We start from the raw sequence: 13411 nt of genomic DNA, 5'->3' as shown, positions 1-13411 counted from the left end.
AGGTTCGCGGAAATGTGAAGACTCTCAACAACCCTCGGTATCATCATGGACCTACCAGGTCCATGGCCTCATGAAGACCTTAATGTGCCCTGGCCGTATCTCTGTACTTCGCATATCTCTTTCCCCCTAAATGTTCAGCCCATGTGTTTCGTATTCTGCGTGTCGATGCGTGGAAAGATATACATCAATCAATAATGTTTCGGAGCCACAGAGCGCTACAATATATATACCCACATGCATTCAAATTATATGGATCTTTCTCGGAAGGGGGAGGGGGAGCGGGGATGAGACATTTTAGTTGATATGCTATCCATATCATACAGGCCTACCTAAAGAACGAATACTGTAGTTGGAATATGTTTGCATATTCTCCAGTTAAGTTCATTGCAGATTTTATTTCTGTTGAATTTTACCTCTGCATTCCATTTTCAATGCCGTATAACATGATTGAACAAAAATGTCATGTTATGCATAATCTATTTCTAAATCATAATTCGTTTTTTTCGCAACCAGACAGCTCTCGTTATAGAGTTCATCGGACGTAGGCTTAGCAACTGATAGTGTAAACTAGATTCCAGTTATTAGAAAGATATTTTTGGGGTACAGGAATTGAACAAACAGAATATCAATACACACTGTAGTTATATTCGCACCTGACGCTACCCGATGACAGCTACAAGTCAGACAGGGTCGTTTATGAACCCAACGTTTGTGGATCCCATACTAGTGGATGCTAAAATCGATATAATTATTTATTGTAACTTACGATTATGACTCATGCTATAACAATGTTCACTTGTTGACATGATGTAGAGTCATTTTGTATCAGGGCGTGTCCAATTACAAGCTGTGCTTTAGGATGCCACGCCTCCTATACGATGAACCTGCACCTGTTGTTGGAATGTCTATACCTTATTCATTGTTTACAAAACAATCATGATGATGATGAATGCTACTTGAATGAAACATTATCAGAATGAAGTAAACAACGGTCAATGTAAAAATCAAGTAGTAGTCTACGTACCAGTGTCTTAACCGACTGACGAAACACGTGACACCTTTTATCTTGATCTGAAAATGTTGTCTTTGAGTATAAAAAAATGAAACTGGATGGAGAAGGGGAATGAAAGAGGAAGATGAAGGGAAGGAACGATTTTTTCCCGGTGATGGTAAAAACTATTTTCAGTAAAACAAGCAGGTAGTGCAAGACAAATGATGTAATCACTTAGCCTGAGTAAGTCCACAGGAGTGGACGAAAGCTAGCCAGCAAAATTATTTAGGTTTGGTAAAAGTCTTAACCTCCTATTGTAATTTTTAGCGTGTTTGTATTCAAAATCCCAGGTTTTTCGCCACCAAAAAACAAGGAGTTGCAGGATGATCAAATAGTAGGCTACGACCATTTCGAGAAAGTTTAAACCACACAGGATTTATCTCAGGCAGTGCTGTGTCGTACATAATGTACAGCTATCAGTGTACATGTATTACAGTATGGACAATATTCTCCTCAAACAACAGTTACGCAAAAAAAAAAATTGTCGTAGATGGCATACTACCACTTACCAACTCGGAAAAAGAAATAATGTACCAACTTACTGTAAACTTGAACAATCACGCAACTCTTAATGTTGAAATCAAATGATATAGGAGAGGAGAAATTTGCAAAATAAGACGTTTTATTTTAATGTGTATCATCGCGGTGACATTCTTTACATTCCCCAGTCAATGGCTGGATAGCCGATTTTCAGTTGCACTAGCAGCTGGTCTTCATTGGGGTCCAGTTGGATGTGAGGCGGGACCACTTCACAGGGTTGTGCACTCTTCTCTTTGCGATAAATGAATGAAGCGGGATCTTTCACACTCGTGACTTGTGACTCTCTCACACACGGGACCTCCATTTTATGTCCTATCCGAGGGACAGAGTGTTTTGCCTCTTGCTATATAGCTGAGGCCAAGGGGACTCGGGAATCGAGCCCAAGTCCTGTAGATCATTTTGGAGGCAGACGCGCTATACCGACTGAGCAAATCGCCGACTCCCGTGCTGTAATTATTGTGTCACAATTTGGAAATTATACACTGAATGAGACAAATTGTCCCTGAAATATGAAAACTTATCATGACCGGCGGATGTAAAGCAATCCCCAAATTCGGTCTTTTTGTTGTTATGATATTACTGTATACCAACTTAAGGAAAAGGAAGCCTGATTCGAAATTTTGTTTCGTCTTCTATGACCGAAATCGATAGCGCCCACGTTTATCGCATCTATCTATTTTTCTAGAGAATTTTATTCACAATTTTTGCATTGTCAGAAAATATTTTTGATATAACACTTCTTAAGACACTACGTTAAGATTTATATTTCCTTTTCAATACTTGTAAATACGCGTATATAATCAAAGTTAATACATAACCAGGATTAAATACAATTCTTGAACCACACAAAATCTTCCAACATTTCGAAGAGGATATTGCGACGGCTGTACAAAAAAAAGACAAAAAAGAAGGATGATACTTTTCATGGAAAAATCAAGTATAGCGATAATTAATGATTCCAAAATCGGATGTTACAAAACTTCGCACTTTTAACATGTTTATTATTTTGTTTATTTCCCGTCCTTAGGCTTATCTGTGAAATTTGTGCGCATTTGGCTTATTGGGACAAGAAGGGTTAAAAAAAGCAAACAAAATAGACTCAGCGTCATTGAGAATAACAATGCACTTTACTGACTGAAGCATAAGGATTATTTATTAGTATGTTAGCATAAACATTGTGATAACAGTGATGACTATGGTCCTACTGACAACAGTTAAAGAAATTGCTATACAGTGACCACTAACAAAGTCTTCTACCCTCATTTTGTAGAGTAGGCGCCTAACCGGCAAATATTTATATCAAATATTGATTTTCATGAATGTGAAGACTTGAAATATTTCCTTTGTTTTCAGCAGCTGCAGTAGTTGCAGCAACAGTTGATAAAAATTGATAATATCCTTATCCAAAAGTCGATAAATTTGCATAATTATACAAAATTGTATGATAGGTTTATTTTTAAAACTCTTGATGATCATAATGTTCTCATTTTATTTGGGTATTATGTCGGGACAACTTATTTCTAAAAAGGTCAAGTTTTTGTTAATTTGCAACCTATTCCCCCCCTCCCGGTTTTCGAACATGATAGAACTGACAAAGAAAAAAAATCCAAATTATGACATCTGGGCCCCGTTGCTAGAAACTTTGCGTTTAAACGCAACTTGCAACTGATTGTCACTGGCCAATCAAAATCATTGTTGCATGCATGTCTTCTTAATAGGGCAGACCCTGAGCCAATCAGAATGGTTGTTTCAAAATTAGCAATTATTTGCAATTGATTGCAACTTTCTTGCAACGGGGCCCAGATGATGTTATCAGTCAGTGGCAATGAAGTTTTATTTTTCATGACAAGACATAGCGTTGATCATTCGGGGTCATCCCACTAGTCCGACACCCACGAGTCATACGGCCCACGAGTTCGACATTGAAAACAGGTCCATGAGTCATACAGCTCACGAGTCCTACAGCCCTTGAGTTCGACACTAGACACATAAAGTCCATGAGTTCGACACTAGGTATATAAAAACACCCCACGAGTTCGACAGATATAACACGGGGCTTAATGCGTCGGTCTCGTGGGCCTTGTTAGCTTAGTGTCGAGCTAATGGGCTGTATGACTCGTGACCTGTATAACTCATGGACTGTATGACTTGTGAGCTACATGTATGACTCATGGGCCGTAAGTATGACTCGTGGGATGTCCCCGGTCTCGCGACGTGCACCCGATCATTCAAAGTCTCACAACGTGTGTTCCAGTGGCCGTGGGACCGGTCACAGCCGCAGCTGCAGCTGCTGCAGCTGGACTACTGTTAAAGGGATCGTATTGTTTCGGTTGAGACCTAATTTCAGGTTTCTAACATTTTTTTTTGTGAGATAATGAGAAACCTCTTATGAAATATAAAAGAGCATGTAATATTCTATGAGGAATTCAATGTTTATTTGTTGAAATAATTGAGTATCTGAATATAAAAACGACCCAAGTCTATGGAAGACCATTTTTCGAGTAAACTTAAAAAAACTTCCTATCTTTTTCATTTGTCCAATAATATTTTATTTAACTGTGATCGGAAGGCAACATTGTATATACAAATTAGAACATGATAGTGTTATTATGACAAGAATAAAAGTAACATTTCGCATTAATCGTGGAGAGGGCATTTTGTGTGATGGACTTGGGTCATTCTTTGAATCATATGGACTTTGGTCGTTCTTTGAATCATTAATATGGACTTTGGTCGTTCTTTGAATCATTAATATGGACTTTGGTCGTTCTTTGAATCATAAATTATACATGATATTCTGCCATAGAGATGAGAGAAGGATGAGAGAGGGCGTATTAATATGAATGTAAGAATGACCCAAGTCCTTCATTTTTACATTCATATAAGAATTAATTCATTCATTTCAGGCACTTCAGGGGGTAATTACAATTTATCATTTATACACAAGATAAGTGCATGCATAAGCTACAATTTCCCATGTCAAACTGAATTTGGCCAAAAATTGGATTTGGGTCGTTCTTATATTCAGGTCTTCAATTATTGGTTTTGAAATGGCTGAGATATTCAAAAAGAGCGATTCTAATAAAGTGTGGGACCCACACTTTATTAAGATCGCTTTGTCTTACTTGATTTTTGGATGTGTCAGTCACTGAAAACCGGATTTTCATCAAATAAACTTTGAATTCCTCTTAAAATGGTATGCTCTGTACTATTATAATCATAAGTGTTTTCTTGGTATCTCGCTAAAAAGTTAAAAGCCCACTTCTCATCTTCACCAATCCTGTACTGTCACTTTAACTAGTATCAATGTTGAGCAGACAGCACAGGGCCCTCTTTTATGAAGAGTTTAAATTGATTTTAAAGTTGATTTCAACTGTAAGTCTATGGCAACCTGTGTGGTAAGGAAATTTAAAATCGGTTATCTTTTGATAAAACGGGCCCAGTCAGTGTCGTGATTCACCCTCACCTTTAAGAACGCAGAGGGCGGTTTCCATTTCTGCAGATAAAAATAGAAACGTGGGAAACCCAAATCAGAAAAATAACACGAGCACTTGTCCACGATGTGAGTATATTTTGCCACTTACTGATATATTTTAACTTAATGACATATGCTCTAACTTAGAGTTCCCATACGTCTCTGTAGTAGTGTATCCAGATCATATTCAATGATCTTAGATGACGAGTGTTTGTTATTGAAATGTTTGCTTGTGTGAGGGAGGGAAGTGCGGGTGAAGTTATAACAGTCCCATGTATTGATGTTTGTGTTTGTCGTGCATGACTTGGTTTAGATCTACACAATATTTGTACATCACCTGACATATTCTATCATCCAGTGTATCATTGTCTAGCATGACCAGGTGAGCAGTGTAACATATTAAGTATTTTGGTCTCCAGTCTAGACAAACGTAAATTTCTATACCAATAGCTGCTAAATATTTGCAACCAGGACCAAGGCATACAGCCATACCGGGGCGATACGGCATAGACAAGTCAATCTTGCCACTTGGCTTCTTGCTTGCTAAAATTGGAAGTGGTTACAAATTTTAATACGGCACGACTGTATGGGTATTCAATCAATGGTAGGATATTTTTAAAGAGTGTCTTTCTATGTTCATGGAGCTCGCCTGTCACCATGCACACTGCACATGCATGCACTGATGAAATATACACTATACAGCAGTGTCTGTGAATCATTTCATTTTCATTTTCATTTCATTTTCGCATATTGTAGAGCCCTATGTATATATTGTGCATAGTTTTCAGGCTGAAATTTCCAGTCTTGTGTATCTGGTGGCTTTTTGCTTTGTATCTGTAAATAGGAGTTTCTGCAATTTACAAGCTTTGCTTCTCAGCAGGACTTACTATCTTTTCCACCTCATGTATTATATGTGACCCTGCACCTCAAAACAAACAAAAAGTCGCCAGACGTGAATTTTTAGTTAAGACCATATTCTGAAAGAACAGACTTTAAGCTTTAAAATGATGTATAACTCACATCAAATGGACTCTCCTAACCTATCTAAATATTGGAAAGAAAGCACAAACTCAGGAAAAATGTGAACTGAGAAAAGAGGCTCTGAAGTACAGTGTCTATTCAAGCGCTTAATCTTTACCAAACCGAGCTGGCTGTGCGATGAATGCGACAAAAAAACAGGAAGTAAACCACCAGAGTAACAACAATGAAGGGATTATCAGATTAAACTGAAATTAAGCATGCCTCATTAACACATTCTGTCCATAATCAATGCCAACTTTCAAAGCAGTAGCACTATCCTTTCGAGAGTTATTATAGATGAAAGTGAAGAGTGTGGACAAGGTTTTTCAGAAATGAAAAAGGGATTCTAAAGACACACATAATCACACTATTCTACCAAAAATGTTCAAGATAAACTGCTAAAAAAACACACTTTCCTGCCCGTTTTATGATACCAAATTTTAGCATAATGTAAAAGAAGACCCGCTCTTTCAGAAAATATGAAAAAGTCAAGTTCGGCTAGGTTGACCCATTTCACTTATTTTCAGTCCTCACGCAAAATCAGTGTGTGCGACTCTATGTTCGTTTTGAGGTGCACGGTCACATATGTTAACTCTTTTTGCTCTATCTGTCATATTTGTGTAATCATTGATTTCTTGTCTTCACCCAATATTACAATTTCTGTAATTTGTTTTCTTGGTAGAATTGAACAAATAAAATTGAATTGAATTGAATTGAAAAATGGAGTGGTCACATAGACCACAATCATGGTTAGGGTAAGGGCATGGCACCAGTATTCGGTCAGGTAACGGTACCGGTATTCGGTCACTTATCAGTAGTCACCAGCCAGTAAGTTCAACTGTCGCAACATATGCATATCACATCAATTCACATACTTTCACACTCATTCACAACAGGAAACTCCCTTAGCCCCCTCCAAAAATCCATCCAAAATCCCAAATTTTACCGTCAAAAGTACAGAATTGGCGCTACTTTGCAAAAGCATGCGCGGATAAGGCCCAGTTTTAAGAGTACGGGTCGCCGAAGAAAGCGCTAAAAATCGAGAAATACGCCGTTCTCTCATGGGATTTTTTGCTTATCGCAAGCTTGGAGTGTAATGGTATCCTCAAAAACGCAAAAGAAAAACAAAATTTCCGTACGGGCCGATACAATGTCTCAATGTACAAGGGCTGAATGCAAGTGCCGAGGCCCCAGTATTCGGTCACCAACGGTCGCCGCAACATCCCCGATGCAATTTTGCGCCAACATGGTAGCGCGCGTGCGCATTTTTCAGCTGCCTTGAACACGCATTGTCTTTGAACACGTACATCGCGTGACCGAATACTGGTTGCAGTGACCGTATTCTGGGGCCTTTTCAAGGTGAAATATTTCGGGATTTTGTGCAATTCTGTGAGATATTTTACAAACTGAAAGTTGAGATTAAAGAAATTTGATATGAACATACATTGCTCTAGATATAATGTATGTATGTATTATTTTAGTTTGAAAAATACTGCAAAAAACCTTAAGTGACCGAATACTGGTGATGTTACCGTATTTGTAATATAAATTGTGGATGTTACCCTATTTGTAATATAAATTATGGATGACTGATCTTTCCTTGAGAATTTGAGAAGCAAGTATGACACATATATTATTCATGTCACTTACGATCTAGTCAATGTAAATTATAGATCTAGTAATAGTATTATGCTGTAAAAGAGTCGTGATGAAATATGGTGACAAATTTGTTCTTCTTATGACACTCTTTTTGTTAGTTTTGTCTATTCTTGTTCCATTTTCAGCGTGCTAATTAACTTTTGTTTTGATTTTCTGGACAGATCTACAGTACTGCATATGTTGAATTTAGTCTGAGTCTAGTGGAAAAAGCAGTGGATAGTGTTCAGCCATGTCGTACACCTTCAGTGAGGACAGTGACAGAGATGTAGAACCTGTGGATGTTGGGTAAGTCAAGATATAGATCAGTGCTGTGTAGGTTTCTGCCATATTTTTCAAACTATTTCTTGCCAATATTTTCATGAGTTAGAATAAACCTTTCTTTAAATACATTGAAGCCTGTTGTGGTAATGCATCGCTATGTACTGCAGAACGGTTTTGCAAAATCAACCAAAGTCTCTATATTGCTAAATTTATTCCTGATCCATAGGGAGCAACACATTTAAGAAGATTGTATTGAATGTTTCAAATGTCTCATATTTGCAAAATTTTGTATTTTCTGACCAAGTTTGCACAGATTTCATACAGTCAACCAGTTTCATGTAATGTGACCCTACATTGCAAAACCCAACAACAAGTTGCCAGAGATGGATTTTTAAATTGAGGGCAGATTCTGAAAGAGCAGACTCTAATATTTTAAAATAGTGTATCGTGTTATGTACCTTGGCCTTCTCTTTACATGAATTCTCATTATTGCATCTACATTGTAAGTGGACATGCCTCCTTTACAACTAGTTGCAGTTTTGGGAGATTTCTGAATGCTGGTGTTAACGTTTGGCAAGTTCAATCTATCTAGTGTCTGAGCAAATAAAAAAATTCAACCCTCCTGTGCATACCCCATGTGATGAAATGGGGAAGACAGTGTGCAAATATCTCAAATTTAGGGTCAAAGAATGCGTGACGCATTGCATGATGGGAGCAAAAGGTAACCCCTTATATGCTCAGGCACTAAGCTTACTTTGCAAAATTTTTTCATCAGCATTCATTACTGATAATCAATCCAAACTTTACCTAATTGCAGATTAGCAAGCCCACTCGGGTGTAGCAATTTGTTTCAATCCAATAAGGAAGGCCATGGTGACACAATAGGGATCAGAGGGATAAGGTAATCCGTATTCATCGACAGTAAGTTTCTAGACATCTGTGCTAATCTGTGAAGAAAGCACTCTGGAACTGCTTGCACAACATGCAAACAAAACACAGTAAAGATGAAGTGATTGCTCGTGAGAATAAATTGTACCGTGTATTGCATCTATTGGGAATTGTGATTTTCAGAGACAGTGGGTCTACATTCAGGCAAGAAGCAGATAGAGATTGCCATGAAATACCACCACTGTACCTCACACCTCCTCCTTCTCATGTTTTCCTCCAAGAAATGCGGATGAGGATGACGAGAACACAATAAAGATTCTGGTGGCCACCGACTGCCACGTGGGGTACATGGAGAAGGACCCAATCCGTGACAAGGACTCCATCAACTCCTTTGAAGAGATCCTCCAGTTGGCCAGGAAGCATGAGGTATGACATCTGAAATTGAAATGCCTATCAGTATCAAGCAGTATCAGCCCTTTGGCTTTAGTCTTTCTAATTCTGGTGCAGTTCGGTCAGCTTGACATCTCTGTGTGTTAGAGCACATTCCAGCTTCACTGAAGAGATAGTACATGTATTACAAATTACTGGTACTTGGTGTTACAATACAACAATCCCACTCGGAGGCTGATTTGGAAATTATACAAATATTGGCAGTCATCCTAATGACATCTTGACAGATCAGCAGAGGGAAACAAATTAAGGAACATTATATAGACAGTACACAATGTAGGTTTTGAAGAAGATAATGTTTTGCTTTGCTGGCATAATCATAGAGATTTTAGTGCACAATGCTTGTTTGTTTGTTTGTTTGTTCATTTTCCATCTGAGAAGATGGCTGGATAGCCCATATTCAGCTATGTTAAAGGACAAGTTCACCTTCATAAACATAAGGATTGAGAGAATGTAGCAATATTAGTAGAACACATCATTGAAAGTTTGAGGAAAATCAGACAATCCGTTCAAAAGTTATGAATTTTTGAAGTTTTTGTGCAGTAACCGCTGGATGAGAAGACTACTGCAGTGTATGAATAACTTAGATGTCACATGCGTACAACAATATAAGGAAAATATAAAGAGAATTTCACAAAATTTCATCTTTTGAAAAAAGTACACATTCCCCTGACTCATTACCGACAAATGTTATGGGTAATATTATTCCCCCTGCCTTTAGGAAGAGGCAAGTCAAGTGCTCTTCTTTTATTATGCAAAAAAGTGAAAATATGTTGAATTTTCTTTATATTTTCTTTACACTGTTGTACGCATTTGACTCACGAGCTGTAGTAGTCTCCTCATCCAGCGGTTCAAACACAAAAATTTTAAAAATTCATAACTTTTGCATCGATTGTCCAATTTTCCTCAAACTTTCACTGATGTGTTCTACTAATATTGTTGCATTCTCTCAATCCTTATGTTTATGAAGGTGAACTTGTCCTTTAAGCTGGTCTTCCATGGGGTCCAGTTGGATGTGAGGTGGGACCACTTCACCGGGTTAAACACCCTGCTCTTTGCGATGAATGAATGAAGCGGGATCTTTTACGTGCATAAGTTGTGACTCTCTCACACACGGGACCTCCATTTTATGTCCTATCCGAGGGACAGAGTGTTTTGCCTCTTGATAGAGGGGACGGTATGCGTACACACAACATTGCTCAGTCCAGACTTGGGTTCGAACCCGGACCGTGTGATCGTGAGGCAGACGCGCTACTGACTGAGCCAACTCACCGCTTGTGCCTCAAGATAGTAAGAATATTTTTTCCTGTGTGAGTGTGGCCTCAGAAACTAGAAAAGGTTGGGATATCAAGCAAATCTTTATTGTTTCCTCTTCATTGAATACTGTCTCTTCCACAACTTTCGTGTGGAAAATGTTATGTTTGATGAGTTTACCAACTCACTGTCATTGGGGCTACACGTTTTGTACTTGTTTTGAAGCACGTTTGTGTCTAGGACGAATTACAAGAATCATTGACCTGCTTAGATACCTGTTCTAGGGATGGACTTCATGTGAAAATTGATGGTTTTGTTCAAAAATATGAATGCTCAGAAGGTATGACTGGGCAATTTATGCAATCTATAAGTGCAGAAATTGATAATTTAACCAGTTGATCATTGTTCTTCACAAAATACATTCATCAATACCACACAAATCAAAGAACTGAATTCTGCACATGAAGACTAGAGGTAGAACAGTGGTATTTTACTCTCAATCCATTGAGAATGGACTGATTTTGCTTCAACATGCATTTCCCATAGACACTTGCCAAAGTATATTCGGGACTCGTCCTCAACAGGTTGTATAAATATCTTAGATGAATACTGCAATAGTGAAATAGCCAGTCTTTTCTGAGTCAATTGTGTCAAGAAAATGTACTCAACCTTACCAAAAACTTGTAAACATGTCAATGTGTGCATCAATTTCTAGGTGGACATGGTACTCCTTGGGGGTGATCTCTTCCACGAGAACAAGCCATCACGCAAGGCTCTCCACGGAGTCATGACCTTGTTGCGGAAATATTGCATGGGAGACCGACCTGTCCAGTTGGAGTTCCTCAGCGACCAGAGCGTCAACTTTGCTGCCAGTCCGTAAGGCGTCGAGCGATAAAATTTTCGTAGGGATCTTAGAGATGTCAGAAACATCATTTTATCCCTTTCCAAGGGAGATTTTACACGACTTCTTTTCTTGTCGGCCTTTGATTAAAAAAAGAAGAAGAAATGTTGTGCAGAAATATTTCAAAACATTTCTTTTTATTTTTCACTCATAAAGATGAAATGTCATGTTGCATGTTTACAGTAGGCAAGACATTTAACTCCAGAACATAATTTAAAGTCATTTAATCTCATTGCTGGGTTTGATATTTTCATCGTTGAGGACACTTTATCACCCTAGTCTGTCACACAGTAATCAATGTAGTCACTTTCTAACACAGTTACAGTGTTAATTTTAAAATCCCAACCCATGTCCTATTTGCTGTGAATCTTTTGCAGGTTTCCAAATGTGAACTATGAGGACCCAAATCTGAACATAGACATGCCGGTTTTCTCCATCCATGGTAACCATGACGACCCGGCAGGAGTGAGTGTTGGAATGTTGGCTGTGATACTGGAAAACCAGAAATGTTTGCGTGCATGAAACTTTCACCAATTTCACGAGGAGCCAAGATATGTGAAAGAAAAATGCACATGAAAGGTCTACAAATCATTTAATGCCAGTGGTGATTCATGAAAGTTTCATGCCATGAAAAGGGCCTTAGTCTCCAATTCACAAAAGAGTCTCAGGCCTCGAATTAACCGACGGCCATGGCCGTCGGTGCCCCTCTCGTTGACCGCAATGCCTTTTTTTCCTTGATCAAAGTTACGGCCAAAAAAAATGTGCCCTTTTACTTGTGGCCGTGGTGCCCTTTTAGAATGAAAGTTATTATTTATGACGTATAATATGCCCTTTCTCAAAGTGTACACTTTAGTAAGCTTGAACAACTTTCCTGATCTCAAATATCATACCTTCAGTTCACTCGCGTCCCAATATATCTGATTCAAACTCAAAGTATCTTTCCGAGATACGAGACGACGTGTACATACATGTACGCCCGACTGGCTTTTACCGTCCCGACTGCCTCCGCAGCGCAGCGGCCATAGAGTTACGTAGCTAGACAGCGGCGGGCCGGAGCAAGTGGTCGCAAGCCATGCTAAAAAATGTCAGGCCTGTCGGGCGGCTGCGAGCATTGCCATTTCTCTCGCTCTGCATTGCATGCCCGCATGCTCAAGCAAAATGGCGCCAGAAGTGCTCCAAAGGAAGCGCGGCGTATGCGTTGAGAACATACTGTATTACAGAACCTACATCGTATTGCGTATGGCCTACTGCCTAACGTCGTCTGCTGCGGAGAGATCTTATGCTTGCATGCGCTGCTGGAGTGTAGCAGCACGGTCGATAGCATACAGCTCTATGGGGCATTCACATCAAGTATAAACACCCAACATGCCCTTTCCAATGTGGCCTTGGTGCCCCTCTGACTGACCTAAGTGCCCTTTAATGGCGGGCCTCTTGGAAAAAGTGCCCTTTTCTAAATGGCCTTGCCCCTCCAAATCCTATTTCGAGGCCTGCTTGCCGCAATGTATACATTATGTGTATGGCCAGTCTTGGTTGCTTTATAATGTTTTGGATTTCGATCTCTATGTCTGCAATTTTTGTACTGGGGCAGTAAAATTTGGGATCATTTGAACCATCACTGTGCACTGATCTATAGCCCATTACTAGGTACTTGATGGATTAGATGTCCATATACTGTAAAAGTGGATATTTTTGCGCGACTAATTTTTCGCGCTTGGCCGGGTAAGAAGAGTTTCGCGTGTTTTTAATTCTGCGGAATCAAGACATCACGCACAGGAACATATGGCAAGCATAAATATTCGAGTGCTTTTATTTTCGCGCTAGTTTCTGGTTGCGCGAAATGTGCGAAAATTTCAACACCGTGAAAATTTCCACTTTTACAGTAATATATTGAGTAAGCCAGCCTAATGGTACA

At 39.0% G+C, this 13411-nt stretch overlaps 1 protein-coding gene across 1 annotated transcript in view; it reads left to right on the top strand.

The window, feature by feature from the left end:
- The first annotated feature begins 5115 nt into the window (after nt 1-5115).
- Nucleotides 5116-13411, top strand: part of LOC139731847 (double-strand break repair protein MRE11-like) — a 32905-nt gene continuing 24609 nt past the window's right edge. The window contains exons 1-5 of the mRNA XM_071642721.1: nt 5116-5153; nt 7907-8030; nt 9176-9320; nt 11314-11474; nt 11877-11964. Of these exons, the coding sequence (XP_071498822.1) occupies nt 7975-8030; nt 9176-9320; nt 11314-11474; nt 11877-11964 (450 nt within the window). The 5' untranslated portion in view covers nt 5116-5153; nt 7907-7974. The remainder of the gene's footprint in view (nt 5154-7906; nt 8031-9175; nt 9321-11313; nt 11475-11876; nt 11965-13411) is intronic.

Source organism: Diadema antillarum, unplaced genomic scaffold (assembly GCF_040938485.1).
Source record: "Diadema antillarum isolate AM-2024a unplaced genomic scaffold, OU_Dant_1.0 seq00000386_RagTag, whole genome shotgun sequence".
In the NCBI taxonomy this organism is placed as follows: domain Eukaryota; kingdom Metazoa; phylum Echinodermata; class Echinoidea; order Diadematoida; family Diadematidae; genus Diadema; species Diadema antillarum.
The sequence above is the reverse complement of the archived record's forward strand: the minus strand, read 5'-3'. Positions and strand labels throughout refer to the sequence as shown.